General features: G+C 44.9%; 1 protein-coding gene across 1 annotated transcript in view; it reads left to right on the top strand.

The window, feature by feature from the left end:
• LOC105451562 overlaps nt 1–25,875 on the top strand; it is a 246,107-nt gene that overhangs the window by 210,380 nt on the left and 9,852 nt on the right. Inside the window, exons 8-12 of the mRNA XM_011692085.1 lie at nt 10,188–10,316; nt 10,444–10,559; nt 12,252–12,471; nt 14,299–14,433; nt 21,843–21,961. Coding sequence (XP_011690387.1) covers nt 10,188–10,316; nt 10,444–10,559; nt 12,252–12,471; nt 14,299–14,433; nt 21,843–21,961 — 719 coding nt within the window. The remainder of the gene's footprint in view (nt 1–10,187; nt 10,317–10,443; nt 10,560–12,251; nt 12,472–14,298; nt 14,434–21,842; nt 21,962–25,875) is intronic.

A 25,875-nucleotide genomic window follows, 5' to 3' on the forward strand; every position in this document is an offset into this window, starting at 1 on the left:
CGCATGCTTTTTTTCTTATGTCATCGTATGTCTTCGCTCCTTCTGTTCTTACGACTCTCCACGGCCTTCGAGTTCGATGAAACTTTCCCCGTCGTTCCGCGCGCCTCTCTCTCTCTCTCTCTCTCTCTCTCTCTCTCGGACAGAGACAGAAAGACACGATGCCTTCAGAACCCGGACGAGTATACGGTATATTTCGCCAGCGACTCAAGCGGGAGAGTCTAACTTCTTGCGATTCTGCGGAAATTTGTAAACGTTCTGTACGGGGCAGAAGATATTCTCCAACGGGTAACACAGTGTTTCTGCTTCGAGTGCGAAGCGGATGCAAAGCGAGAAAGTAACAAAGAGGGTGTCACAACTCGAGCTTCATTAAGGAGCAACTCATCGAGTTTGCAGAACGGGATACCCATTGTGTCATAGTAATTGTCATCTGTAATTCCATAAGCGTGTAAGAGGAGGTCGCGGGTCAATTGTGATCACATTTCAACAAACGATTATAACATTCAAATCGTGAATATTATAATTTGTCCCACGAATCCCATCCTGAACTGTTATATAGAAAGAAAATTACTTATATTTTTATCCTTTCTACACGGAAGGAACACTTTTGCTGAATCCAGATCTGAAAATAATTTTTGTTCAATAATTAAAATAATTTTGTGCGAAAGTCAAAACGATTGCTAAAATATCAAAACGTTTTTATAGCAATGCTTCTCCGTTTTAACATTCCAACAAATTATTTTGATGAATTAATAAGAAATTATTTTCAGATCTGTATTTAGCAAAATTTTTAGATCTTTCAACAAAATCGTTTTTTCTTTCTATGTAGTTTTTTCTCTACAATCTGTACAATTTGTATTAATAATGGTTTCAATCAAAGTAAACGTTGTAGTTGAAAGATCTAAAAAGTATTATATAAAGAGAAATATTTAAAAAAAACCAAGATTGTATGGCGTTCGAGTGTTTTAATTTTATCATTTTGTCGGGCAAAACATAAAGCATTGTAATATTATTAGCGATATTATTTTCCCGATAGACGAGAGGAGGAGTTTTCTAAAAAATCATAAAAGAGAGCCCCTTTATTTTTATTCCTATATCGATAACTTGGGACACGAAGACGCCTCCCGCGCGTGCTTTTAATAAACGTAATAGAGTGTAAAGCACCGAGATAAAGCATACCTCTATCCCTGTGCCAAGCTTCTCGACCCAGCATCAACCATGCCCCGGTTTCATGCCTTGCCTGTTACCACTAGGACCTCGGCAACAACATTTCAAGGCAGATCCGGCGGCCACAGTGGCGATGGCTACCCTCGGCGAATCCTCTAGAAACACTGAATTGTTTCCAGAAACAACTACATACCTCGGGCATTTACCAAATTGCGCATTTGATTAGAGAAACACTCGCCTCGTTTATCATTCATCATACTTTGTTGAATATTTCTGAGCGCGATAAAATGATATTAATATTAAATAAATTAAATCTCTTTTTGTTACGAAAAATCAAACTTGTTTCTTTTTTTAAATATTTATCGTAATAAGATAAATCACAATTGCATTCATTAAGTGATTTAATTAACTTCTTGTGGATTTAACATTATTATTTGTTTCCTTACTACTTACTTTTATTGTGTCTACATATTATTGTCTTATTATTATTATCGTTGATATTATTATCTCCGATATTATTATTATTATTATTATTATTATCAGGATATTGTAGAACGGCTTTGAATTTTGATAACATTGTGATACACATGAAGCAGAATCCCTTGATCTAATGTTCTCGAGGCATCTCAATATCCTTGAATAATAATAACGCGAAAATACAGTTAGTAAAATATATGGAGTGTGAAGAAAAGAGAGAGAGAGAGAGAGAGAGAGAGAGAGAGAGAGAAAATATAAAAGGTTCTTTGGCGATCGTAAGCAGCTATTATATTTTATCTTCGAAAAAGTAACAATAAAAATTGCACGTATATACCAACATCTTGTTAGGATTGCCTCGCGATTACTCATAAATTGAACGACACTGCACCAGCTCGTTTTTTTTTAAGTACAATTAAACGCAACTACATTTATCCAGTGCTCTCGAACAGAATAATCTGTACAACTGTTTAACCGCTTCACAATGTCGGTATAAATTTTTCACATCGCATTTTCACGCGCCGCCGTCGCATCTGCAATTTCGTTGTGTCGATTAAAACGATGAAAAATTATACTTTTGAAATTCTACCACGCGTTCGCGGTTTATTGCACTATAGGGGGCGGGAAGGCATTCGAGCTGAAAATCATTTAATTCAACGCGGTGAAACGAACTCATTGCGCGCGGACAAACAGAAATCTTTTAATTATTTAGCGCGACCGGAGAGGAAAGAAAAGGGCTTCGATGGCAATGCGTAGGAAGTCAGGAATGTTCTAATTGGAATGGCGAGGAGCTTAATTAATTGGATTGCGAAAGCCTTTAAGTTTTCCGGAACATGGATGAGATTTTAAACTACGGCAACGCGTACACCGCCCCGCCCCCCCAACCCCTTGACGACGCGCAGCATTGCCTTGAAACGTTTCCATAAATATTTTTCTTCCTAATATTTAATGAGCGACTGCCGAGGCAGAAAGAGGAGGGGGAAAAAAAACACGAAAAAGGATGGTTTAATTTATCTCAACTTATTTAGCAGCTCCTCGTTCTATGGTAAGACGCTCCAAAGTACCGGACTTAACGTTCCTGAAGTAAAAAGTTAATACCCGGTTAATGTCACTTAATACTCTTAAACATTATTTCATATAAATCACGCTTAAATAACTATTATTAACAAACAACTGTTAAAAAACTCATTTAAAATTTCGATTACTAAATATTTAACGAAGATCAAGTTGAATATACGTTTCACCCTTTCGCTACTTTAGATCACTTCTCCTTGCAAGTGAAATCGAAGAAATATTAGTATACGAAAAATGTTGTCTCGTATTAAATGTTTATACGAAATTAACTCGACGAATATTTAATTGACAAGAAGATTCATCGTTCTCGTAATACAAAATTGCATATTTGCGCAAAATTTTTCAGTGTTTCGGAAGAACGAGGGCAAAGCGCGCGTTTACGTGCGAGGAGCGCATTTCTGGCGCCACCGCATTGCTGCCAGCCGGTGCCAAGCTATCGTTCTATATGATTTCCTCGAAAGCGGTCTCGTGTAACAATGCATTTGCACCCAGGATGAACGGCGGCGTGGACGAAGACCGCCGCCCGCTCGCAATCAGGGGTGAATTTACAACGAGGCGCCGGCTCTATTTCACCACCGTGACGGAGCCCGGCGACAACGACGACAGGATTAAATGCCGAGCTAGTCATAACCACGCCCCGGGGCTTAGAGGGCCCTCCGGAACAATGGACGGTTGCTTCTCAGTTCGACAAAAGTAACGCGCGGCTCCCGCGCACACGGGAGGCAGTGACGGTGCAGGGTTTACTATCTGAAACGCGGAAAATTGAAATCTCGCATACGTCAGGATTTAAACGTTTGTGCAACTTTCGCGTTTTCGATATCCCCCGCGCGAGATCGATTTCCGCACGATCTCCTCCTGCACTTCGTTATATGCATATCCCTCAGAAATGATGGATAATAATTTTACTTCGACCGCGCGTGGGGGGGAGGGGGCCTATTGTTTTATCGCGCGAGAGACTTTCCGCGACGCGATCAAATCCACTTATATCGACTGGATACGTCGAAATCAGGCGCGGAACGCGCGCGGGCCAGTCTGCTTTCTCTACAGTTTCTCGCAACATCGACTTGGTAATAGAGTGAAAGGAACTTCGAGACGATTTTATGGGAACGATAAAAGGGAGGGTGGAATAATGTGCTAATCTGGATAACAGGCGGACATCTATTTTCTGGAACGCTGGCTGCTTCCCTCCCCCCGGTCTTTTTTTTTTCTCTTATTGCTGATTACAAGGAGAGAGGACGTTATTACCTATATATAACCAATCTCTCTGAGTTACATCTCATTGGGATTACGACGGACGAGGGGAAGGTGAAAAGCCGATAGAGCAATGAACCGGCGTGTCACAGGAGTTTTGAGTGCCGTATAGGATTATCGGTCCACATTCTACTGACAAAATGAATATCTTTATCTGCGCGACTGCGCTTCGCAAAGGGAGAAAGGGAGAGTACTCGCGATACCTATACCTCATATACGTGAGTTTTAAATATCCGTCTGGATTATTTCTCCACATCTCGACAGGTCCTCTTCTTTCTCCGCGTACATTTGATACACCTTGTCCTTAATTGTGACGTCGAAGCTGATCGTTTGCATAAACCTTCTGTTAATTAAAGCAACGAATTAGCTCATTGATTTCACGAGTCAAATGGCCGGGGGAGAAAGAGCAACCTTTATACGGCAATTCGATAGCGTCATCGTCCGTTTTATCGCCGCCGTGATTGTTCGTCGATTTATATATATATATAACGATCGCGACCCCTGCAATTGTCAATATTTTCTTGAGGATGACAGAGACAATTAAGCGCGACGGAACGAATTCAATTGTCGAGTCACATTTTCCTCCACCGGGGCAGATAATGAAATAGAATGGGACGCGCGATATATAGGTACTACTGTGTCTGCCATTTTCCAGGAGATATGACTTCGACGTGACGGGCGTAGTCTCTACGTCGCACACACACACACACACGCACGCACACATAAATATATATATATATATATATATATATATATAATGAAGATGCACAATCGTCTCCAATCAACATAGTTAATGGATTCACGACCACGTTTTACCATAATTACCTGGCGCCGCCGCCGCCGCCGCCGCCGTCGGGCTGAAGTATGTCGAATACTTGATTTCAGATTTCATCGCGCGCGCCCCTCCCTGCCCCCCTCCCTCTCCCCAAGATGACTGCGAAACGGCGACGTATCTATGCCGCATTAATAGCAGTAAATTGGATCTGGCGGTGCATTAATATCGCATAGCGCGTATAGTACTGCATTAGTTACACACAGTTACATACGATATCTGCTGGCGCTGTTCTGATTGCGTAATATAAACGTGGCATTTGCCCGCGCGCGCGTACGTACGTACGTACCGGCGCGTCTAAATGCAACTGCGTGCGGTGTTATTGCCTACTACCGCGCGGGATTATTACCGTAATTGCATTTGTTACAACTCCCTGCGCGCAATCGTTTCCGACGGCGCGCAGTGCACCCCTTAAAACAGCGCGCGCATTTCTGCTTTTTATAATAATGAAAAGTAAAAGAGAAAAAAATCGAATAACGTAAAAACCGCACGTGTTATGCTCTCGCGTCGCTGCCCCCGCGGCGAAAAGTATAAAAATGCAGCCAGTCTCTCTCTTTCTTTCTCTCTCTCTCTCTAACGCGTCCGTATAAAATGCAGTAATGTAATTTTAAATGTGAGATAATTATAAATAAAGAATTATAAGTAGATATTTGATAAATTAATGGGATAAATGTCAAAATTCTTTCGGCGAGTGCATTCATGGGAAATATGTGCGGGAGTATCGCGCTGCACGCGTTCGCTCCCGACTAAATAGTAAATACACTCGGATCGCAATGAATCGTTCACTCTCTGCGAAATCTTAATTAAACCGGCGTGTTAATCCTCGCACTGCATTTTCTTCCTCTCGCGCAACGGATGATTAACGGCGCGACAACGGCCGGTCTGGCATTTAACTTCGTGCACACCTGTCCTTTGTATAACAGTCATGATAATTTATTAATGTCCATTACGCGAGGGGGGGGGCTGGAGGGAGGGAGGGAGGGGGCGCGCCTTAATTATCACTTCCCGCGAGAGATAAGAAGCTGCGAAATCGCTGAAATATCATGGTACTCCGGTCTGCGGAAACGAAAACGTAACCAGGTTTACTCTTCTCTCGTCGCGACTCAATATGGCGCGGCTGCTGAAGAATCGTCGGGGACGAGAGGGCAGGAGAGGAAGGGAGGAGAGGAGAAGACGAGACGCGAGAATACCTCGCCGTATAAAGGCCGCCTTCAGACCTGTCGCACTTCTTCCCGCGGAAAGACGGGAATTACGGCCCGACGCCTTTACGACGATGTAATCTCAACCGGATTAACATATACTCCGGCCGTCCTCCGTGAATCTGTCTGCGCGCACCTCAGATTCTGCGCGAAGAAAGAACCCCCCGAGACGATGGATTGTGGAGAGCAAGGTCGTGAAATGAATAAAACCAAGGAGAGAGAGAGAGAGAGAGAGAGGGAGAGTCAGGCTGCAAGAAACGGGTCTTGCGATTGCCAAGGTTTTTCTCACCGTCGCCGCCATTCGTCGTCATCATCGTCGTTCGCCGAAAGGGCAACCCTGGTTGTATAATGAACCGCAACGGTGCACGTCAGGAAGGTTTTTCAGTAGTCCGACCAATGGATCTCCGGCCGTCGCGTTTTGTGATACACGCTTGTACTTGTTACGCGTAATGATATCATCGCTCCTTTACAATCTTTACATGTATGCCGTGTTAGTGGAGATTTCAAAGAGAAAATCGATTCCAAGTTTTTCATAACTGATGCATACAAGGAAATACTTGTTAAATTCTGTTTTGCGATTATATCCCCTGCAATTATAATTAGTAATACAATTAATGAATATGTATTCGATTCATGAGATAATGGGGAATCATGTCAATCTCTCTCTCTCTCTCTCTCTCTCTCTCTCTCTCTCTCTCTCTCTCTCTCTCCTCTCCCTCCTCATCTCTCCGGTCAGATTTTAATAGCACATGATATGCATCTGCAGCATTAATCGTCATAATCAAAAGCACATTACGTTACGTTCATTAGTGGCAGAAGCGAGCTGAATATAAGATTACACAGGCGTTACGTTCCTTCATATAACGGATAGTTTAATTGCCGCACACCCGAAGGAATGCCATTATCGGCGATATACGCCTTACAAACGCGTGAGACCGCGGCTACATTTAATTAATAGAATCATCCTAATCACCGTGAGGAGGGAGGGGCCTCCTCTCCTTTGCCCGGTGACCACCACACGAACATCTCGCGCGCTACTCATCCCCCGCTGCACTCGGATTTTACTCCTTAATCACTTTATAACCAGCGTGTTGGGGTGGCCAAGGCGAGCAGCGAAAGCGGTTTTCAGCGAACCGCTATTATGTTTCCAAAGGCGCCATTAATGAGGATAAAATGTTGCGCGAAAACTTCCCATGCCACTCCCCCTCTCGAGAGTTGCGCCGCTGAAGAACATTTCTCCGCGTTTAAAATTCTTCGATACTCCTTTTCACGCGCAAATAGCGTAATAAACGTACACTTGAAATCCCGCAAAAATTCGTAATCCCGAAATTGGAGATGCGAGATAACGCAAACAATGTCGGTTTTTGTTTTTTTCCCCCGGGAATATCGAGAAGGATATACGCAAAATCCCGAAAACTCGCGCGGGCGAAGAATCGAAAAATCCCAAAAACATATGAGTGAGTATGAGAGAAAATTACACTTTTTTTCCACATTTACGAAATGGGAGAAAAAAGGGATAAAAATTCGAGATCACACATTTTTCGAGCTAGTATGTATTCATTCGATTTCAATACCGCGATTTATCGGAACTCCGCGCTCTCGCTCGAATATCGCGCAGAAACGATGTTTCAGAATGACGAAGTTTCGGAACAACGCATTTTCCGGCGCGTGTTTTGTGCCGCTTGTTTTTTTTTTTTTGATTCCCTTGTTTCATTTCTCTCAATTTTTCCCTCGGATTTCCGCCCGAATCGTCGCGCATCGGCGCGATCCTCGGCGCAGCTATTTAGCGCGAGAGAGGAGGACGCTGATTTCGCAGACGGGAGTATTCGAGCGCGTTTCGCGCGAGACGCGCCTGCGGAGATCCAGAATTTGCATAAAAACCTTCGTGTTTGCACCGGACGACGCGAACGAGATGCTCGGGCTCGGGATTTCGCGACGGAAACTCGGTGGGGCGGGGACAGTGGGAGAGTGACGGGGGGGTGAAGGGGAGAAGGGAGGCTTGAGTAGAAGATTTTTAATTTACTCCGGCGGGGATTTGTGTGCCGGGGAGCGCGTTATCTCGGGGCATTTTGTAACGCGCGTTACCGCGAGACGGGGCACAATGCGGATACCGCTGCGCCGCGCCGTCCGGACGGGCGGAAACCTACCCGCTTCTTTTATGCTCCATCCGACGGCTCCGGCGACGCGAGCCTCGCGCGCGAAATGGGGCCGGAGGAATCCGATTTTCCGGTGTTCGAGCCGCTCGGGCAGAAAATGACGTACAGAACTATTTCCGCGGCGAACGATCCGCTCCCGACGGCCTCCCTCTTACCCGGCTATCTCCTAATGAAAATAATTACGGCCTGTTCATTGTTCGCGTGGGTTCGAAGGGTGGGATCTAATTTATTGAGAGCGACGAGTTCGCGTGTGAGAGTGTTTTAAAGAGAGATAGACAGAATGGGGAGCGAGAGAAAAAGAGGAGAGAGAAAAAACGAAGAAATCCTGTTTTAATGTTATTGCGAGAAATAGCAATTATAACTAGTTTTTTTGTGTGTAATGTAAATTGCGAAAAAAATTATTGTAAAAATATACCGATTAATATAAATTCAATTTTAAAAACATGTAAAAAAAGAGGGTAAATAGAAATAAAAAAAGCGCGATTGTCAGAGCGCAAAGAAATTTTAATAAAAAAAAGTTAATATAAGATAAAAATATATATATGTATAAACGTACGTTTTGATTAAAAATGTATTTAATGAAATAAATCTGTGAAAACCTTGCAAGAAATATCTGGTAAGATGATGGATCGAGGTGCATCAAGCGCAGAGATCGTGTGCACGAATGCGAAGGTCATCAGATAGAGACTGATGAACTAATCGCGTGCAACATATAATATATATCGTAATTGATCCATCACGTTGCACGCGATTAGCGTTAAGTATCGTGCATCTCGGGCGGGAAGGGAGGATTTTAGATACACACAGTTCGGGATAGTATCTTGAGACGAGACTTTGAGAGCATGGAATTTCATTTTAACTGCAAAATTTAGCCGGCAAAATCGAACCGTGAGCCACGAAGTTTTCCCATTAATTTCTTCACGCTCGTACTTTGAGGTAATTAATTAGAATTATGAGAAAAGTTTCCGAAGCACCTGTTACGTGTTTAGAACGGTTACTTGAGAATCTCGGTGAATATCACTATCGAATATTTTACATTGTCGCTCTCGCAGCGCGGACTTGTAATAATAACGATGATGAACCAGGAGCTAAATTCTGATTAATATTCAGCATGAAATTCATTTGCATCCGTATTCAAATTTTAAAGGACTATCTTACTCTTACGGTCTCCCGGAGGAATATTAAGTGCGGCTTAAACATAAAAATTACAATAGGAATAAAAATTTAATTCCACGAAAATTTACTAATTTTTTATTTACACGCGCGGTGAGTAACATTTATTACAACGTAACGTCTTCAAATGCGTGATTTGTCTCTATGCATTCTGAATGAAAGATTTCATCCACAGATATTAGGTAATATCCAAAGTTCCGACGGCGGACAGCAATCACGCTGATTATTTGTCAATAACAGAGCGCAGGGCGTATAATATACTATCGGCGATAATTGCGAGGAGGGGCCGCTTTTAATCACCGCTCGTCTACACGGTGATCCGGACAGGCACGGGCAATCTCCTCCGTTAAAGCCACGCGATGACCCCTAATTGGCCACATTATTAAAATCGCATTTTCGTGATCCCATCTGTGAGGGATCGTACACCCCGGGAAGCGTATATACGTACGGCGCGATGAAGTTCCCTCGTAAAATAAATCACGCCATCCCATCGCGGTAATTCGGCGCAGCCGCTTCTGCCTTGCCGGTAATATTGGATACTTTCTTAATGGCGAAACTTCCACGTGCCCCCCTCCATCCTATCGCCCCCACCCCCCCTCCCCCTCCTACCCCTTTCGAATCGAGTTCATCCTCGTGAACTCCCTGATAAATCGGTACACGATTCTCGACCGTTTTCGATAGTCTCCCACCCCACGACCTCCATCCGCTCCTCCATTTTCCCCATCCACCTCGCTCGCTTATACCGGCGTTTATTCCGGCGCGAAAGACGATGCAGGGGGAGTATACCGAAGTCCTTGAACCGGCCGCGGCCCCCCGGATGCATATAGCCATCTTATCACGGAAGTACTTCCATTCTCGTTGCAGGCACTGCACCAGCGACTACATCGCCGTCTACTCGGGTCCAACCACGTCGAGCACATTGTTGAAGATGCTCTGCGGCAAGAACAAGATAGATCTGGTGTACGAAGGTCAAGAGCTCCTCGTCGAATTCAGGTGAGGTGATCTCTTTATCGGGCGGACACACGAGACCGGTTTCCATTTTCAAGTTCTCACATCAGTCGATTTAGACGTCCTGTCGCGCCTCGCGCCTTCAGAAGAAAAATTCATATTGTTCTTACAGAAGTGGCCCTGAAGTAGCGCCCTTCGATTATAACGGCTTCGTCGCGACGCTGAGTTTTATAGAACAGACGACGGAAGCCCCGACGACGATCGCTACCGACAGCACGAATAAAAGTCGTAAGTAACAAGAAGGAAATGTCCGCCTGTACATCTCTATCGTTATATCGTCGTGTCAATTAGTCCAATGTATTTATCACCCTGGTAGAAATTTCGAACATTTTTTGAGCAGTTACTAGACAGTTAGGGTAACTGTCCCAATTATTGCCGCTTTAAGCACACAATGTCAATTGATATGCTTACATACTTTGAAGCTTTTTAAATACGTAGCAGATATTATTTTTTATCATTATTTAAATAAAAACTTCAATTTACATAAAATAAAAGCAGCAAACTCGAAAACCAATTAATTATTTAAATATAATAAAACGAATGAAATATAAGGTGTTGTACATATTAATGCAGCCAGTCAATTTCTAAATACTGCCCCCCCCCCCCGCAATTACTGCCCCACGTACGAAATATTGCCTCCTTATTTACTGCCCATCTTCTTCAGTCAAAGTTAACAGTAATTATTGGCGCGAATAGATTATATTTACGCATAATAAGACTCATATACTGCCGGAAGTAATACAGACAAATTTTAAATGATTGTCCCTAGTGCTGCCACTTCAATAAATTAAATTAAAAAAGTAATCTATTACTTTTTTATGTTTAATTTATTGAAATGTCATTTACGCATTATCATAAATTGTTTTAGTACATATAAAAAAAGTGAAAATATCATGGCTTGCACTTTCAAAACATGTAGTTCTGTTTCACTTCCACTAAAAAGAGGATGGATTTCTACATGCTTAGTGACATTCCTAACTTCTTTAATTATTTCATAAATATAAAACTTATCGAATTTTTTATATATAGTTGTGCTTATGCTTATATGACGGTCTTAGTTTAACACTAAAATATTTTCAATACACAACGCTTTCATATTTTTTATTCTAATATATTACAATTGAAAAAAGCGCCATTAATTGGCAGAAATTGGACAGTTACCCTATACTAATGTCTGTCTAGTAACTGAGAAGTAAAACTCTTTAGAATCCCAATCAAGACGCTTTGCCTGCAGTTGCTGCATGTACACTCGCTCACTAAAAGGTTGCGACACTTTTTTTTTATAGGTTTCTAATTTATATTTAATATACGTAATATATATTTTATAGATAACTAATATTTTGCAAATGCAAACCACGATGTACTATCTTTAGTTTAAAAGCAGTATAACACCAATCGTGGTCCGCATTTGCAAAATATTAATGCGTTTTGAAACCTATAAAAAAGAAAGTGTCACAACCTTTTAGTGAGCGAGTGTACAAACAAAAGATGCGCAAAATCTGAATTCACTTACTGAATAAAAACGAGGCAATAAATGGACTTCAATTGATCAATAAGCAAACCTGCTGCTCATGAAATTTTTGCAGTTTTGTTCCAATAATATTTCGTATTTTGTGAATGAAAATCTATCAAGTTCTTGCTCATTCGCGACGCAATACAATTAATGTTCCAATTAATGGACATATCAATATATTACTAGACAGTAACTGGATGAGAGTATCTAGAAAAACTGCAATACATTTTTATCAGGACTGCAGCTCTAATATATTTGTTAAACTTCAATAAAAAATATGATAGAGAGGAGACTTGAAAGAGCGAGTAGAATAATTTATGCACTATTTTTACGTCTGAAATTTTCGAATTTAGTCGCGATAAGCTGTATTACCGAAGCTCACCTATATAGCTTCTCTAATCTTCCAGTCGAATTGATGAAGTCCAACTACAACAACCGCGACCTCCATGACCACCGCAAGGACCAAGGTACCGTGACCAACAGCTGCGACCTCGAGGTGAGCGGCGAGAAGGTGCGGGCGGGCCACCACGACACCAGGGGCAAGCCCAAGTCCACGACGTGCAAGCTCGTGCTGCGTGGCCGTGCTTACGACACCGGACACGTTTCCCTAGCCAGTTACAACCTCAGGTAACCCGGTTCACCCCGCCAAGTCACACATCGATACGCGCGACCGCGGTTTTAGAAGGCGAGAAAACCATATCCTTCTTTACTTCCTCCCCCCCCCGCCCCGTTTCCCTTCGTGTCTATCGACGTGTTTCTCTACCGTGGATTGCGTGGACTCGTGCAGGAGTCGGCGAAAGCTACAGTCACGTATAACGGCGAGCGCGACGTGTCTCGCGGTGTATATACATATGTGGAATTGCATCACGCGTTTGCTCGCCACTTTCGATCTGCCAATATCCCTACAAATCCGCATTCCGCGGCGAGTCGCGCATCACGTAACCGTTCGAGCTCGTGACAGGAAACATTGTAAAATGCCCGGTCGGCAGTTTTGTATCGTTGATTAGCGAATATAATAGACCGCGTCGTGAGTCGTTTCGTCGTTCACGACGTGCACTCTTTAGTCTTTCGTTGCCGCGAAATAATATCACCCTCTGCACTTACTCGTAAATCAGAGTGTGAAGTGTCAATAGATGTTGATTAATGTTCAGACATCCCCGAGAATGTCGTGAAACCACGGAATATCTTATAAGAATACACGCAGGGAGAAACCATTATTCAATCGCAATCGCGCCGTTACGTCTATGTACGCACGCGGGGGCTCTTATTTCACAGTTAGCGGCGACTCGCGTAACTGATCGAAACGACGGACGCGGCGCGGGTGTCCGCGAGGGGGGATGGAGAAGGAAACCATCCCCGTAGACTACTCGGCAGTCGCGGAAAGTAGCATTAAATCACACGGGGAGGGGGTGGGGGAAGGGGGGATAACACCGTCGCGTCCGCGTCCCGGGGATTTTCAATTATCATGCGCGTGCTACGCCGGCGACATGCGGAACGCGTATCCGCGCCTTCGCAGACGTGTTATGTATACGCGTCCGGAGAGACGGAACACGCCGCGGGGGAGAGATGAAACCACCCGCGGAACCGACGGAGACGACGACGGAGACGGAGACGACGACGACGACGAATCGTACCTCCGACAGCCCTCTCGACATCGCATGTACGTACGCGCCGCGCGCTGTCGGTCTCCGAGGCCGCGGATATCCATACAACCGCTTGATATAAACTACCGGTAGATGCAGTGTGTGCGAGCGCCCGCGCTTTCGAGACGCAGAACGGAGGGGCTTTATTGAAGGTAGCATGAATTTTGAACGGAATATTGTAAATCCGTGCGCCCGGTGAACCGAGAAAGTATCTCCGCGAGCACGGGGAATATCGGGTGACTCTCACCCGCCGACCAAACCCTCCCCCGTGTATATTTCTCTCTCTCTCTCTCTCTCCCTCCCTCCCTCCTTTTTATCTATTTTCGTGTGCGCGTAATAGCGGCATCCGTGTCGGATCTGCAGCTTACTTTCCGCAAACGCGGCCGCGTCTGTGAGGCGATTAGAGCGAACGAGACGCGCGCGCGGCACACTCGAATATTTTGGTTCGGATGATACATTTACGGATTATCCCGGAACAAATATCGGATGTAACATTTCCAAAAAGCTTTCAATCTTTCTTCCGGATTAAACGAGAAATTGACAGGCGAGTAAATCGGTATATATAATAGTACGTTTAATATCATGCGATTTTTTTTTAGAGCCAGAATTTTTTTCTTTTTTTTTTTTTTTTCGTTTCCGTGAAAAGCCCGTTAGATCGCCATATCCTTCAAATTCCCTGCACGAGAATTCGCAGTTGATACATCGACGAATTTTTCCTGCCGCGGGACCGACGAGTTTTGACGGCGCGCGCGTGACGTCCGTCGTGAAATCCACTGATAGATGTATACGTTCCGCGCTATCGATTTTACAGCGCGCAGTCCTGCCAGTCGACGATCGAGATATTCGACGGCTCGCCGGAGAGCGGGACGTTGGACAGCAGCAACTCCTTGCAGAAGATATGCAGCCCGGCGCAGTGGCTCCCGCGGGAACTCGCGAGTCAGGATAAGTAAGTGAATTCCCTCTGGTTATTAGAGCGGTCATTAGAGAGATACCATCGCGATACCCTCCCCTCCTCCTCCTCCTTCTCCTCCTCCCTCGCCCCCACCGGGGTTCCTAGGTAATGCATCGTAATTGTGAGTTGGTAAATTTCGAGAATCCCTCGGCAACTCGCAAACGCGCGCGCGAGTTGCCGGGCTTAAAACCGGGGGATTGGTTAAGTCTCCCTAGAACTCCGCGCTGTCAGAACGCGAGAGATTAGTTTCGAAACGCTAATCTCTGCTGCTCTGGCAGAGATGCCGCGCTCGCGCGCGCGAGAGAGACGTGCGTACGTCATACGTATTGTAAGACGTACGGATAATCGGTTGACGATCACGTATGTCGTAACGCGGCGAAGTCCCGAAGCGCGGGCGACAAGTTTCGTCGCGAGTCTATTTTTTTCGGCCCGCGTGTCAGGGCCTTTGTCCCGATATTAGCGCCGCAATCCTTCTCGCCTACCCCGGATGTTGCACGCCCGGGTAGTGTATACCTTGAGGATTATTCATTACATCCCGGGCACGTATCACGAGACAACGGCTGAACTGACGCGCGAAATAGGAGCCAGCGACGCCCGGCGTGGAGGAGGAGGAGGAGGAGGAGGAGGCAGCGAAAGATCGTCGGGCACGTAATCATAAAACAGCCCCGGCAGATCCATCATCCGTCTCCATCCGAGAACTAGACGGCGGCATGCAAAGCGATACCTCATACTCATCTCGTCGCAAGTCAAAGCATGAAAGATGACTGTAGCCCGACTCTCTTTCTCGCGCGCGCGCGAATCGTGCATTCCACGGTGCGTTTATGCATCGTGGGTATACATTCGAATGAAAAGACGTCACAGAGGAGATGCACACGGAAGGGTTGCAGTTATCTGAAACCGTTCAATCGTATAGCCGCCGCGGCATTACGGGAGCCGATACAGAAAGTCGGTAACGGCTCGCACACTGCAGTTATGTCGTCAGAGTTATGTCTCTCGATTCTCCGATGAAGTTTCTCAACGAAAATTTGAGATTCGTTTTACTTTTTTGAATTAATTAGTTTTATTCGCAGTTTTTTTTATTTTATTTTATGCACTAAACTGAAAAATAAAAATGATTTAATTATCCTTTGAACATTAAGTTCACAGGTTATTATTCTCTCTACATTGTACTTTTTTTATAATTTCTTTCGACTTTCAACTTTGGAAAAAAATATAAATTTTTGCAGTATGTATTATGTATTTATGCGCGTAGAGCTGCGCTTACACGCTTATCGTATATCAAAAATATATTTGACAAACCTGGTTTCCTCGCGCGTCGATAACGCATAGCTGAAATTTTAGGACTCTGTTTACCTTTCTCCGAACTATTATTCCCAGAGAAAAAGAGTTACGTATAATTCCAATATTGTCGCAGAGCGAGCGTATCCGATGAAAAAAAGAAAAGCGTAACAAAAATTTATGGCATAAATTGAAACAGCTGGTTGCGCATGCACTGCCGCTCGTATAACGTTCCTATAATAGCATGATTTTTACGATGGGAGAATCTTTCGATTACGCAGTAAATTCTCGCGTTTGATTAAATAACTTTAGAAGGGCTCGTAAAGCGAATCTATATTGTTTTTTACGCGAGCGTTAATATCCCGCGGAAAAAACCTGATAGCAAAATAAAATTAAAAAAAACTCTTACAACATTCATTCAACTTTTCTATTTAATTTGGCGCTGGTTTACATTTTTGTTTTTTTTTTTACTATCAATATATTGTAACGTTTCTCGTAAAATATACGTAGCGCACGCTACATGTATATATCACTGGTTTTCAAAATATATTGTAGATACACACAGGTGTTACATCCGCGCGTTCCGTATATAGCTTATACGGATGTTTTTAATGACACGGCACACATTTATTTCCGTATATAATTACGACGACGACGACGAGGACGAGAACGAGGAGGACAGCGACGTCGCTCCCTCGAAGTCCTCTTTGCACTTATCTCTCCGGGCTCTTCGCGATCGGCCAGAATCCTGGTTCGTGAGTCGAGAGAAAAAGATATGCGGACCGCGCGGTTTCGCATGCGCGACCCAGCCCGTTTTCTTCATTCGAAGGAAAATTAACTCTTTATATTCGGCCGCGTATTTATTCGCGATACAAATCCTTGCGCGCGGCAGGTCCACGTTGATACGCGCGTTTTATGGACGCGGGCCTTTCGACGTCGTAAACATTTAACGCCGATCGATTTACTGCGCGCGAATAATAATAAATGCAAGCGTGTGCCCGGCGTTGATAGAATACCGGCTAATCCGTTTAATACCCTGCGTTCTAGAATTTATTACTTGCAGCGTTTTGATCACAAAACGCTGTCTCGACCGACGAGTTAGGCGTAAATGCCGATGAAGAAAGGGAAAATTTGGAAAATTTAAAGCTACACGAGACAGATAAAGGTGTATTTTGCAGTAACGAATTGCCGCGTTGCTGAAAATATAGGAATTACACTGACAAACTAAATTTACTGGGCGGTTTAACACGAAAGCTGTGGATAATATACAATTTAAAGTTAATAAAATAATATGTAATGCATGGCATAGAATATTGTTGTTAAAATTTTTAAAATTGTGTTAAATATTTAACAAAGTAAGAAGAGTAATTTATCACATTTTCACTCTATCTGAAATTATCCATTGTTAAGAATTGCAGCAGAAATTTTTATTGGTAATACGTGTGCTTTTCCCGAGTAAGTCGAGATATCGATGTAAGAATGCCTGATAAGAATTCAAGGGAGATAGAATAGAGGTCATATCAAATGAAAAACGTGACGAGAAAGATATCTGAAAGAAGATTTTTAGCCATACATATTGAACAGCGACGTGGCGCGTGGTGCGGACGAGATGCATACACCTACCGGAATTTTTAGAGAAAATCTTCTCCCAGATCCTTACTCCGATAATTATTCGGTCAGATGTCACGACTTGTCCACTTCTCCATTTGCCGCACTCAGAGCTTACAGAACATGGACAAAATCCGATAATTTGAAATGCAACTCAGAACGTGCTCGTAAGCCGCCCGCGCAGAGCGAGAAAATATTAAAAATACTTGCGCGGTTTGTGTTATCTCTGTACAAAAATATAGAGAACAAGAAGCCATTGGCATTATCGGGTGTACATGTGTGTGTGTGTGTGTGTGTGTGTGGGAAAGGAAAAGGATTAGGGTCATCCCGCGTATTTGTACCCGCGCGCGTATCGGTATCCGTCCCACATGCAAAACGAGAGCTCGCCGAAGCACCAGACGCTTCGAATGTCGAAGCCTCCGGAGACAAGGTCGACCAATCGGCCGTGGAAACAGACTGCATGCGGCGGGTCGAGCGACGACAAACAAAGGTATCGCGCGTGATTCCTCTCGAGGCTGCAAGCCGGCGGTGACCCACGAACCAGGATTCCGTCTGGCCGATCGCGGAGAGCCCGGAGAGATAAGTGCAAAGGGGGACTTCGAGAGAGCGACGTCGCTGTCCTCCTCCTCGTCGTCGTCGTCGTCGTCCTCGTCGTCGTCGAAGCAAGCCAGCGACCGCATGCATTATGCAAGCCGTGGGAAATGGACGGACGCGAAATGTCTGTCGCACGCCCTGTCTGCCCTTCCGCCCCTCCCCTCCCCCCCCCCAATCCGTTGGCTACATCGGGGAGGGGAAGGGGGTGAACTTGATGCGACCGGTGCAAAAAGGACGAGAACCGTCCAACGAATGGCCAAACGAGAGATGCGCGGCTGGGCTAAGAGATTTCCCAGAAGAGATTTCGAAGCAGCCGCCGCCGCCGCCGCCACCGCCGTCGCCGCTACCGATACGGTACGCGATCGATCCGCCGGGCTTACACCCGGCTTCTCGATCGACGCAGATGCGCGCGGTAAAACGTCTGAAATATTGTGATAACGTCACGTATATACTATGTCTCTCAACTGGGGGGGAAGCTTCCCCAGTAGATTTCGAAAAACGGATTACAATATGACGCCCTCGAACAATTGGGCGTTGTCTTGATTTTTATCTAGAGAGGGCTTTCTATATGATGGACAAGTGCAAGAGAGGATCTATCGCAATCAAGAAATTGTATAGGATTACCCAAAATGTAAAATTTTACAAAGTATATGAACAGAGAAGTACGCGACCCACGAGACGCGATTACGATACGTCCCTTCACGAGAAGTTCAAAAAATGTTTCGACATCGGGGATCCTCATCCAGCGATAAGGATGGATAAACGCTCGTATACATATCTCGCCAGAAATCGAAGTCGGGCGGAACCAAAAATGTCACACGCTACCGTCGTTCACGCGACGGCGCCGCGCCGACCGCGGAAACCGCGGGGCCGCGGCTCACGCGGGATATACATATCCGCGGGCCTTCTCTCTCCGCTCGGCCGTGAAACGAAGGGAGGAGGACCGTTTCCGCTTTCCTACCTCCGCGAGGAGTGATATTCGTCGCGCGCGCGTTGCGCCTCGCCGCCTTGCTGACGCCACTGGCAGTTTTTAATCTATTTTAATTTCTAACGTTTGCCGCTCCGGTGCCAGCCGGTCCCAGGACGATTTATGCTTAGTAGCAGCGGCAGCGGCAGTAGCAGGTCGTCCGGATGCAGCGTACGTACGTACGTGCCTATGGGACTGCTGCGTGTTTTATGTCGGCTAATCTCGTAAAAATTCATGCGAAATAACGCCCGTGCTTCATCCGCCTCGCACGTTCTCCTGCAGCCCCGCCGCGCCCAGCTTGCAACCGGGCACGTTTCCCATCGCGCGACTCTCGACCCGCGCCGAATTTCCGGCCGCCGCCTTCCGCCTCTCCTCGCCCGCCCCCCTCCCTTCCCCCGCGATACTCCCGAAACGGCATTAAGACGATGCAAAATAAAACGAGGTAGAGGAGGCTTGCAACCCGGAAATTCGAGAAAGCCAAGAAAGTGGATTCAAACTTTGTCGTATCAAGAAGTATAAAGGATGCGGTGTAACGTTATTCCGAATTGTATACAGGATAAAATTGCCTGAAAATTGTGTTTTTGTTTTTTTCGTCCAAAGCGCTTCTCTTTTTTTAGAACTTAATTTAATTTAGATGTTAGAATCGCGTATGGATATTCGAAACGTTGCGAATTTCGAGTGTGTGTGTGTGAAGAAAAAAGCGACGGACGCTGCTGTTAACGACATTCGTCCACCAAAAGACGAAAATCCCATCATTGTGCATCGCGCGCGACACCGCTGGGAACAAAGGGTAGTAAGTGTCTAATCGGGCATCGCGATTATTCAAGTGAGTTGCCCGGAGCGCGCTCTATTTAATATCCGTCCGTGCATGGACGCGAGATACATCGGGGATCAATCCGGTATGGCCATCAAGTAATTTAATCTTCACGCACGCCCATGCCCAACTAAAAGCCATATGCTCCCCCTCGGCTGCTGCCGGCTCGGGAGCATGCAGCCAATGAACCGACACAGATCAACCGTATCGTGCCATCGCTTTATCCCGCGCGCTCTGATAAAGTAAACTGCCATTCCCGCGTGCGGGAGGGTAGTATCGCGATAATAATATCGCTGGCTTGTAATACAGCCTACAAATAGGCAAGGTATTTCATGGCTCATGTGGCTTCTACTGCAGCGACGATTTGGCCCCGCACCGCGAAGAGAACTGTTGGCAATTCCAGAAGGAATGATATTGAAGTATAATTTAATATATGAATTTTATATTCTATATAAAACAGTGTGCTCTAACTAAGAGGTTAAAACGGAGCCAAAGGCGAGCAAGAAATGGATGTCAAATTAATGAGACTTGAACTTTGAGTCGCCAATATTAAAATTGACAAATGTATGGCGAGATTATATTTAATGTAAAACATACGCGCGATCATGACGATCTAAGAATATCAACGAAAATCAATTCGTTAATTTGATATGTATAATTTGTTTAAATTTTCATGCGATTTTCGCTCACATTCCCACATTTATCAAATTTCAATCATCTGCGCTGTAAAAAGCGATTAAAAAGATTTTCTTTATTTATACCAAATTTGTAAAATCGCGGTCGCGATTTTTTTCTAAATCCTTCTATTCTCATATTAATTTTGTCGGTCAATTTTTTAATGTATTAAATCGCTATTCGAGAAACGCCAAACGCGAAGCATGCTGCACTTTTTTCTTTCTCGATAAATTTTTTTAGTTTTAAAACGAAAGGTTATGACCCACTTCTGCTGGACGACCTCGATAAATTTGTCCGGAGAGACATCGAACGTCACCGACTCGAGCGCGACTGACGTGGTATCGTTCGTGCGGGAAAGTTTGCTGTTATAGAAAATCGACGACGTAATTCTGGCGCTCATTCGAGCGACAAAGGGGCGATCCTCCCCTCGCAGCCAGCACCGTAAGACAACGGCGAGGGGTGTCGAGCGGGGGCGGAAAGGGTGCCCGATTTATCTTGCAAAACTAACTCATAGGCAATTCTCGCGCGCGCCGACTATCGAGGGCGGCTCCCAAGACGTCCATTTACAACTTTGCCCAGGGAAAATAGAGTCTTACGTGCAAGATTTACATCCTGCTTTGTCCCGGCGCCCCGATGTAACTTTCGCAGCCGAGCACCCTTTCGTGCCCTCCTCCCCCCCCTCCCTCCCATGCGCGTCATGCTCTCTCTCGCGTCGCCTTCGCCATTAATGATCGTGAATTAATAATTCGCGTCAAAGTTTCTGCATGCCCCGAATGTCCCCGGTGAAAAGTGTCGCGAATCCCGTCATCCCGGTGTACGTGTACGCGCGCGCGCGCGTGTGTGTGTGTGTATGTATATGCACTGTACATACATAAGCGGAAATCGGATCGATCATTATTCATAGTGCGACCCCGCCGAACGTCACCTCCGTATTGATTGCGCGGTCGTGATGCAAAGCCATTCGGCTCATTTTAACGAGGATCGTTTGTGCAATGAGATAAATTTCATACATCCCCGAGATAAGATCGGGACCCGGAATTATTGCCGTGTCGTCTACCTTATTTTACAGCTCAATTATATTTGTAGCGCTCTCAAATGAGTCGTAAAGCGATCTTACTTGTATACCACTGCGAAATTGAAGTCTCGACGTTCAACGCGTCTCTCTCTATATATATATATATATATATATTTAATCACTTTGGCGCAAAATGCTATATACGTTTTAAACGTCAACCAGCGATCGACAGGGGGTGAAGATTGAAACAGCCGTTCGTTGGCCGCCCTCGTTCGTCGGTCGTTCGATTTATATCCGGTTTCGGTCTCGGAAAACCACCGGGCCGCTCTCGCTGTAAGGAGCGTGGGAAAATCATCCCTCGCCGCGGCGGCGGGCGGCGGGGGATTCGCCACCCGAAGCCGCGGGCGCGCAAATGACGTTTCCCATTCTTCCCGTTTTCTCCTCTTTTCCAGGTACGCGGAGCCGAAGCGGCACTCGTCCAACGGCCGGGACATGACGGTGGTTTTAACACGCGCCTCCAACAGCCCCACCGACGAGGAGTACATGGAGGTCTCGTACTACTTCCACGACGGTAAGTCGTAAAAGGGAGAGGCGAAGGCGTCGTCGCCGGACGGGCGAACGAACGTGCCGCGGCTGCCCCGCGCGCGCGCGCGCGCGCGCACGACGCTCGAAAACTCACGGCGGCGAAGAAAACTCGAAACAAAAGATTGCACGTCGAAAATTGGATTATGATGCGCGCGCCGTCGTCGCCGCGCAATCAAGTCGGCGCGCGTAAGCGTCGCGAAATCGCGTCGAGAAACACGCTTCTAGCTCGCGCTCTGTACGTCGTCGCCCCCGATACGGCTTGCTTTTTTCCCTTTACCCGCGTTTCCTCTTTCTGTCTTTTTTCTTCTTTTTTTATTCGTTTTTTCGCCCCTGTTCATTACGAGTTACGAGCGCGATCGTGCTTCTTTACGCGCTCCCGAGAAGCTTCCTCGTTTCACGTCTCCGGGCGGAAGTTTAAAAAAGATCGCGCAATGAAGTTTGTCTTATATAACTCGATCTGTCTCTCTCTCTCTTTTCGTCTGTCGAGTCGAGAGTTTCTTGAATGGCACGAAAATTACACGTAATAAATAATTAAGAATATTAATTGTTTTCTTACGACATAATGCAGTGTACATCTCCCTCGTCCAATTAATATACGTAGTGATTCTCAAAGTGACTGCAACAGGGCTTTGCCCTGCATTACTTTTTTCTTTGTAAAGCGCGAAAAGAGCGTGCCGGTCGCACGACGGCGATCGCGATAACAGACGTGTCAACGTCATTTTCGTGATCGGCGCAATTTGCGTCCGCAGTTCCTGTCGTCCCGATCGAATCGCGAGTTTTTGCCCGTTGCTTCTCGAGTAGCCGACTATGCGGCACATCCAAACCGCTAATTACGAGTAACTAATTACCGTAAATACGCCTTGGCATATCGATGTCAAAGCCTCCGTTTCTCCGCCCCCTGTTCGTCCCCCTATCCCCCCCTCTTAATCGGATGAACGTAGGCACGTCCGGATGGTAATCCTGAAATTCGCTCGGCACTCGACCGAGGGATTCTGGTTGGCTGCCGGAGGACACATTCACGATATCGACGCGCGCTCGTCGGTCCCTCGCGCAAAAACAGCGGTCGCGCTTAATCCCGTTTCAAAGATTAGATTTAACCCCGATTAAGTAGCTACGGCCTTTTCCTTGGGCCGGCAATCCCGGAGATTAAAACGGAGAGCCCCGGGTATATTATTACGCTCTCTCGCGCAATCGGGCAACTCGTAATTATTCGCGGTCGGATAATTATTCGCCCGCGACTCCGTTACAGCTTATTTTGCCGGATAAAGCCAGACTACCGCGTATCGCCTGAACAGGCTCAAAAGCGTCGAATCTAAATTCAAAGCGGGGGATGGTGATGCGTGTATGTGCACGCGATTTTCGGTACGGAACTAATTTGTCTCTGCATTAACGTTTTGCATACGTATAAGTAACGTAGAATCATATGAATTATAATACTTTTGAAAAGATATTAAAACTGGAATTCTCTCCTCGCGCTGAAATTAATTAATATCCTAAATTGAAAATCTACTTTTTCTGACATTTGAGAAAGACTCTTCCATTTATCGGATATCCTGCATCGTTTCCTTCCGTGAATTTAAGCATCCGGTTTCGTTATAAAGCCGAAAATTAAAATCGATCGAGCGTTTCGAAAACAACAAGCTTAATAGTGCGCGAGATAAAATTTTAACGGACAAAAACGTAAACGCGGACAGCAGTAATTGAGTTTTGATATCGATGAGATTTTAAACGTCGACCGATTTTTACGACACATCATGTCGACATCAAATTCTCGTTCCGAAATTTTCTTTTTTACGCGCGTTGCCCGTATATACGAAACGGCTACCGCGGGCGTCGCTCGTATAGCTCGGGTATCCGTGCCGGGTTACAACAATCGTACAAGCGAGCGGCATGCAGATCCAATCGTGGGCCATTATATAAAAAAAAAGGCGTAAATGACAAGAATGAAAAGTCATGCCTGGACGACGAACTATCGCCGTCGATGGGGACCCGGTGATTGACGAGAGTGATCGTGTCGCGCCGGTCGACGTTATTACGTTTACACGTGTTACACGTGTGTTACACGCCCGCGCACTCGTGCCTCTCACGCGCGCGGTGTATCTCTCTCTCTCTCTCTCTCTTTCTCTCTGTTCGACTCGCTGAGCGATCGATGGGCAGCACAGTCGTCCGCGACCGGCGTGTTTGAAGTCTTAAATAACAATGTTGTGTATTTAAATAAAAGAGGGGGGAGGGGGGAGAATATAAAGCGCGCACGTCGCGCCGCGTTCGAATCGACCTCGTACGTCAGCTTTTTTTATTCCATGTTCGTAATGACACGCGTCCCACACACTAGCGCGCACAGCAGAGAGACGTTATCGTTTCCCGCCGTCGCTTGTTTCATTTTTTTTTTCTTCTTCCCGCTTCCTCTTCACGGAGAGGCGACCGTTGAATATCAAGATCGAACGTTTTCGAATTCCGTTCTTCAGCGGAAATTCCGGTGTGCCTATACCTTAGGTATCTCGCGATCCGAGTACGATTCGGTGGGACATAAAACTTTATGCGAACCCGGGGGAAGGGGAGGTGGGAGACCGATCTCCTTATGGGAAAGGAGTCGAATTCAACCGGGCGACCCCGAATTGCCGCGAATAATCATGCGAAATTGCCGTGTAAGAAACGGAATGAGGAAATCCCGTCTACACGGAGCGCTCTGAACTTCAACTCGAAATGGAAGTGCCCGTAAGGCGTTTACCCACCTCTATAACTTGTGGAAATATACATGTATATATATATATATATATATATATATATATCCCTTGACTACGAGAAACTGTCTGGCGGGAAAAAAAAATTAAGCTAAGAGACGCGAGGAGAGAAAAGTTACAAGAGCCCCGCGGGAGTTCAGCAAATATGAACGAAACGATAAAATGAAAATATTTTATATCCGAGATCGCCTTGGTAATTTTCTTGATTGACATCCCAAGTGAACAGTAATTTTTACGTTTACTCTTCATTCCGTTTATAATACACGCAGAAAAAGGATTAGCCAATGAAGATAAAATATAGCTATGGCAGCTAAGATGTGTCGTTAAAATAGGAACAGCTAATGTCGTTGCTGTCGAAGTTCAATTTATTAGTTATTAAAATGTAGGTGCTACAGCAAAAAATATTTGCTGTTAAAACCAAATGATATTTAGCCGAATCTACTATGCTATTTTATCTTTGCAATAGAGTAATAATATTTGCAGTATATTGCTTATATACTGCAAAATATAAATGCAAAATGCGCTGTAGATGTGCATATAGCAGTGCCACATTGCTGAAACACAATTACAAATCAAATTTTCGCGCGTAGCTGTAAACTTAGTTCTGTGTGCTAAATGTGTGTATGATAAGACATTTGGGTACGCATGCCATCTTTTCAGCTGCCTGTACTAATATATACTTTTAATTTCAATTAATAAATTTTTTTTGTCACAGTGAATGTTTTTTATCTGTAATAGCCAGAACTTAGCAATGACACTTAGCTCTTGTAGCTAACAAGGGAACCTCGCGAAGTATCAAATTCTGATTTTAATGAAACTTGGTACACTTTGAGGTCACATAAATAAATGAATTTAGAAGTTATCAGTTGGTGCTAAAAAACGATTTAAAGGGATGAATCCACCCCTTATATGTAAATTAATTCTTTTTCTCTTTTATTATATCTCGAAAACTATTTAAGATATCAAAAAATGTATACAAAAGTTTTACAGTAAAATTGTCTTTATTCATTTACGTTAATAATATTTTTTCTAATAATTATATTTAAAAATTTTTTTTAAATAATCATTTTCAAAAAATTCTATTAACGTAAATAAATAGAGGTAATTTTACAGTAAAACTTTTGTATAAAACATTTTTTGAAGATCGGAAGAGCACACG

This window comes from Wasmannia auropunctata, unplaced genomic scaffold (genome assembly GCF_000956235.1).
Source record: "Wasmannia auropunctata unplaced genomic scaffold, wasmannia.A_1.0 LD336050.1, whole genome shotgun sequence".
In the NCBI taxonomy this organism is placed as follows: domain Eukaryota; kingdom Metazoa; phylum Arthropoda; class Insecta; order Hymenoptera; family Formicidae; genus Wasmannia; species Wasmannia auropunctata.